This window comes from Zingiber officinale, chromosome 10B (genome assembly GCF_018446385.1).
Source record: "Zingiber officinale cultivar Zhangliang chromosome 10B, Zo_v1.1, whole genome shotgun sequence".
Classification (NCBI taxonomy): Eukaryota; Viridiplantae; Streptophyta; class Magnoliopsida; order Zingiberales; family Zingiberaceae; genus Zingiber; species Zingiber officinale.
In genome coordinates this window covers 62,102,335-62,107,828 of record NC_056005.1, presented here as the reverse complement: position 1 = coordinate 62,107,828, position 5,494 = coordinate 62,102,335, and the positions used below count along the sequence as shown (strand labels likewise).

General features: G+C 34.5%; 1 protein-coding gene across 1 annotated transcript; it reads right to left on the bottom strand.

The window, feature by feature from the left end:
* Positions 1 to 1,569: 1,569 nt before the first annotated feature.
* On the bottom strand, positions 1,570 to 5,494 carry LOC122029162 (WD repeat-containing protein 75-like). The gene is made up of 9 exons (XM_042588109.1): positions 5,414 to 5,494; positions 5,165 to 5,305; positions 5,015 to 5,059; positions 3,976 to 4,142; positions 3,069 to 3,147; positions 2,909 to 2,994; positions 2,345 to 2,474; positions 2,121 to 2,253; positions 1,570 to 1,703 (listed from the first exon to the last, which is right to left on the bottom strand). Exons 1-9 carry the CDS (start codon positions 5,453 to 5,455, stop codon positions 1,570 to 1,572), a joined length of 957 nt encoding a protein of 318 aa, XP_042444043.1. The 5' UTR covers positions 5,456 to 5,494.

Below are 5,494 nucleotides of genomic sequence, written 5' to 3'. Positions count from 1 at the left end.
GGAAGAAGGAGAGAAAGCTTGCATCTCTTGGAGCTTGGTTGGTGTTTTGTTCTCCATCCTTGGTAAAGCTTCCTTATTGTGGCCGAACCTAGCAAGGGGGAGAAGAAGGTGGTTGGTGTTTTCTCATCTCGGAAGATCGTTGCCCACACAACGTCCGAGGTTAGAAGAGGAATATGGTAGAAGATCAAGAGGTCTTTCTAGAAGGTATAACTAGTAATTTTTCCTTTCCGCATCATACACTACAAGAAAAAAGCTAAACAACAACGCTTTTTTGGCGTTGTCGTATGTACTTAAAAAGTGATGTTGTAGATGGTGTTGTAGAAAGTCATATCAAAGACAACGCTTTAAAAGCGTTGTGGTTGGTCACAAAGACAACGCTTTTTAAGCGTTGTCTTTTCGTTCTTAAAAAGCGTTGTTATAGATGCTGTTGTAAAAATGCACATATCAAAGACAACACTTTAAAAGCGTTGTGGTTGGTCACAAAGACAACGCTTTTTAAGCGTTGTCTATTCGTTCTTAAAAAGCGTTGTTAAAGATGCTGTTGTAAAAATGCACATATCAAAGACAACGCTTTAAAAGCGTTGTGGTTGGTCTCAAAGACATTGTTTTTTAAGCGTTGTCTTTTATTACTTAAAAACGTTGTCTTTTTAAATTTATAAAAAATAGTGTTTTTCTTAATTAAATAGCAAAAATTATAAAAAATACTTAAAATTTACATATAATTGAATATCCACAACCACAATCATTTTTATAATAAGACTATTTAACAAATAAATAAAACTTTATATTATACAAACAAAATGTATACATATTGATCCACAAATTAAATTTGTATCATACAGGTTATCCTTAACTTCATGACAATAATTTTTCAAACACACAAGTTTTACAAAACCTCATCATTGACTAACCGCTGTTGTTGGTGTCCATCGCATGGAATTGCTTCTTTAAGTCCAGCAATCTCTTCTTCTGAAAGGCTTTCAGCTATCACTCTTAGAGCCATCTTCTTCAACTTGTCATCAGCACACCTGGGGTTGTAGGCAATCAAGAAATTTTGTATGAAAACTTTCATACATGTAAATCTCGTACTAAATAATATGTCAATGTTATATATACATGTAATTCATACCGTAAGTGTGTTTATATCATAACTGACAAGTTTTCTTTAGGGCCAACTTCTACTCAAGCTCTTTAAACACTGCATCAAAATAAAAAAATTGGCATTAGTTCTGTGCTAAATGAAAATCATATTTAGAGGAAAAAGCGGGAGTGCTGTAGATGGATATATTAACCAAGCATATTAATGTTTGACCTGTCTTTACAAGTTCTAAGCATATATATTAACCAAGCATATAACCTAAGAGGAATAAGTTACAAAATGCTACTTGATGTTTGACCTGTCTTTATTGGATTTTGCGGCCCCGGTCTTCTTGTAGCCAGGCACAATGTAATACTTGATGTTGACTCTACCTTTGCAGTTGTTTCGGCTTGAGGAGTGGCAAAGAATGGTGGAGTAGAGGATGGATTTTAGGTATTCATCCGTGCCATCGAGGAAATGACTTATTCCTCTTAGGTTGCCACAGGAACAGGATCTTCCACATCGAAGAAAAATATTACCCCATTTCCTTTTGCATCAGCATCACCTGCTGAACTGAGAAGAGCTAAGACGGCGAATTGAGATTCATCATGGGAACAGCTTACGGCTGTAAAAAAATGGGAACCATCAACAAGACAAAAGATTACAATCTTCTAACTACTCAAAGAGAAAATAGTATAAAGTTAAAGAAATATAAAAAATTCTATAAATATTTCACAAAATGTGAGCTTTGTTTGTAATCATACACCATTCGCAAAGCCACGGTAAGTTTATACTGGTCCAACAATGGACTGGTTCTTGCTGCCTATTTTGGACATTTGCAATTTATTAATATTAGTGCATGTATGCTAGAGACACTTGCAAAATAGAAGCTTTAGGACTCAAGATTGTTGTTGTATGGAACTGTTGACATGAACATCTAAAGTGCCAAAAATGGACTGGTTCTTTTTATTTCATTTTAATTTTCTGGTTCTTTTAGTCTTGGATTTATACTACGATCATTTAAGAGCCAAAAAATGCACACCTTCTGTAACAATCCCGTGAGACCAGTACAATGCCAAATTTGAAGTACTCCAAACTGAAAGTTGTGGCTTTAAACCGTGTGTATAGGACACCAGATATTCTGATTCCCCAACAAATGAAGGCTTTGTAATTGGCTGTACAAGAAAAAGGAAAAAAAAACAGATGTAAGGACATTCACTGCTATTTCGATTTGCCAGATAACAATATAGGCAAAATGATGATTACCGAAAGTGTATCTCCAATCATAGCCACAAGAATATTGGAATCTGGATCCCATAATGTAATTATAGTCTCAGCTGCAATAGCAAGGACTGATCCATCGGCAGAAAAAGCAGCAGCTGTTAATGATTTTCCCCTGTCATCAATTCAAAGAAATTAATTTCATGGGAGTTCCACTGTGCAACAACACTATATGATGGGAAAAGAAATATATGCAAGCAAATAATTTCAAAAAATAGTTTAAAGATTTCACCAATAATTCAATTAAAAAACAAGGCATCCTTTAAATTAAGAAACAGTATCTTTTTTTCATAATTAATGTATATACAAAATTGCAAGTTCCATACGCCCAATCAACTGGTTCAGCTCTGAGTAGCATCAAATACAAGTATTACTTTAAATATCTCTGCTTGATTTGAAAGCTGTCTGCTTCCACAAATTATTTCAATTTCATTCGATACAAATAATTTTTTATGTTAAAATAAATCATAAAAACTAAAAGGCATCAAATGAGCAATGATATTAATATAATAAAGGAAAAAACATTTCATTGGCAGCAAAATTTAATACTTGTATGAACCAACAGATTGGCATCTCCAACCAGTTCTCTGGATTGATTCATTATTTCTGTCGGCATGAGAACCATGAACCCAAACCTGAAAAATAGATTACTCATTTAATCATTATATACAATGGGGCAACAGAAAGAAAAGAGCCTAATAGACACTACCTTAAAATCACCACCATAAGATGATGTGACAGCCATGTTGTGTCCAGGGCGAAATGCAAGAGATGAAACTTGAGCATCACTACATCAGAAAGTAAAGAAAATATAAAAAGGTGGTTTATTTTATCTGTTAGAGTGGAAGGTGTAAAGGGTTAAAGAAGTGCAAAGAAAACATTAGTCAAGTAGTGAAAATCTTATAATTTGTCCTGGAGCTCCGAAGGATAAGATTCATGTAACTGATTCCAAACAGTTGGGACAAACATGGGATGGTAGTAATGATAACGGCAGCAGTAACAAAGAACCAAGAATTATTAAGCAGCAGAGAACAACTTGGCAACCAATCACTCAAAGAAGAGCTAAGCCAGCCCACAACCATATGGATCACTCAAGGATAAGCAACGTCAGCCCATAACCATATAGACCAGAAATGAAGTTTCAATATAAAATTGATCAACATTTAACTAATTCAAGATTGTCAACTTGAAGAATTTCTCTAAAATGAGTAATGGTAACAATCAAACTTATCACTCTTTTCCAACAATCAAAAGGTTCAATATGCTGGAATAAGATATGATCTGATCATTCAAGGATGCTTTTCATATTGCAAAAGAAATGCGTGAATGTGCGGATATAATAACCAAATCATAAGCACCAAAACTATATAGAAATTAAAAACCAATGAAACTTCTGTTACATAAAACTAAAGTATCTAGAAAATTGAAAAGGAAATATGTTTGTCTCACTGATATGAAAGACCACATTGGTGTGCCAAATTAAATACTTCTCCAATTGACATCATAGAAAATTAAAAGATTGATGGTCCCTATTCGCAAAGTTATGAAAGATTTATAGAATAAATAAACAAAAAAATAAAGAACAATAGATGAAGCTCTGTTTGTAGTCTTCTTACCTGTGAGGCTCATATATGACAGTGGATAATAAGTACTCTGCCACTAGGGAACCACGAGTCCAGTATTTTAGACAAACCAAACCCCCTAATTTTTCTTCAGGAATTGTCACATCAATGGTAGCCATTAAGGAGCCATCAAGAGAAATGGCTACAAGAGCCACATATAGCTGCAACCATCGAAGTACAAGTACATCCACGAAGAGTTAGCCAAAAATTCAAAGATCTAATTCATCATCTACAAGAATTATGATAGCTATCTATGTTGTAATGCAAAAGTAATTACATGCTTAAAACAAATTATGACAGCAACCAAGCAGATTTTAAGATTGACTCTCTCAAAATGCATCCCCAAGACATTATTTAAATAGGTGCAAATTTGTGATCTCGCTCTATTGAAACACAAACTACACACCAATCCTAGCATGGTAGTTTAGCATGAATCTCAGAAATTATTGAGCTTTAAACTAAATTAAATCTCTATCTTGTCCCAGACAATCCATGACTGATTACTCCAGCAATAGAAACATGTAATTGAATACCCCACAACTGCCACAAAGAGAGCCTGTGGGAGTTATGACACGTGCATTTCCAGTTTCCAGCAAATAGGAACCAATTGTGGTACTTTCTAGCTTATATCCCTGCCTTCTATGTGGCTGGCTAATCAGAATCAAAATGGATATTTTTGTACCCCATAACTGAGTTGTATCAAATATACTTGTTTCTAGTTAATGGAACCCAACAGTAACAGTGATATTTACAGAGCTAATTCCTGGAAGCAATAATGTCTTAGCAAAAAATGACCCAAAGAATCCATAAAAATGCAACTCCAATCAAGCTGTTTACAGAAATTTGGCAGTTGGTACAAATAATGCATTCTTTCCAAATGTCAAACTACAAATTAGAATTGCTTCTAAACTAACAGCCTACTAATGCATGGACGATTGACTCAAAGAGCTACGGATACAACAGAACAAAAGTTAAGGTAATAGTCATAACAGATACAGCACCGCAAATATATCTTGATTAGTTAATGGCGTACCATAACGTCATCTGCAGGCTGAAAATTTCTTTTGCACACTTGGACCTAAGCAATAAAATAAATATCATGAGAACTTGCTTTTTCTTAAAAGGAAAAAAGAGATGTCAAGCTCTAGATGATAATATCAGAATGCAAAAATAGAGCCATCACCTCTGAAACCTCATGGTTGTCAAACAAGCTATAGAATTGTACACAATAATCTTCAGTGGAAACAGCAACTAATCCAGTTGTCTGCTCAAATGCAACTTGTGTGCAGGATCCTTCATGTTTGAGAGGAAACGAAAAAGGAGGCTGAAGATATACTAGAATATATCAACATACGAAAGTTTATCCAGGAAAGGTTTTCAGTAAAACTAAGCCAACAAAGCATTGATGTCTAAACCATATGGTATGACAAACCTTGATTCCCGATATGGATTTTGAGATATCCATTGTAGGCATTTTTAGCAGATGAATGTGATTATCTGAACAAGATACCTG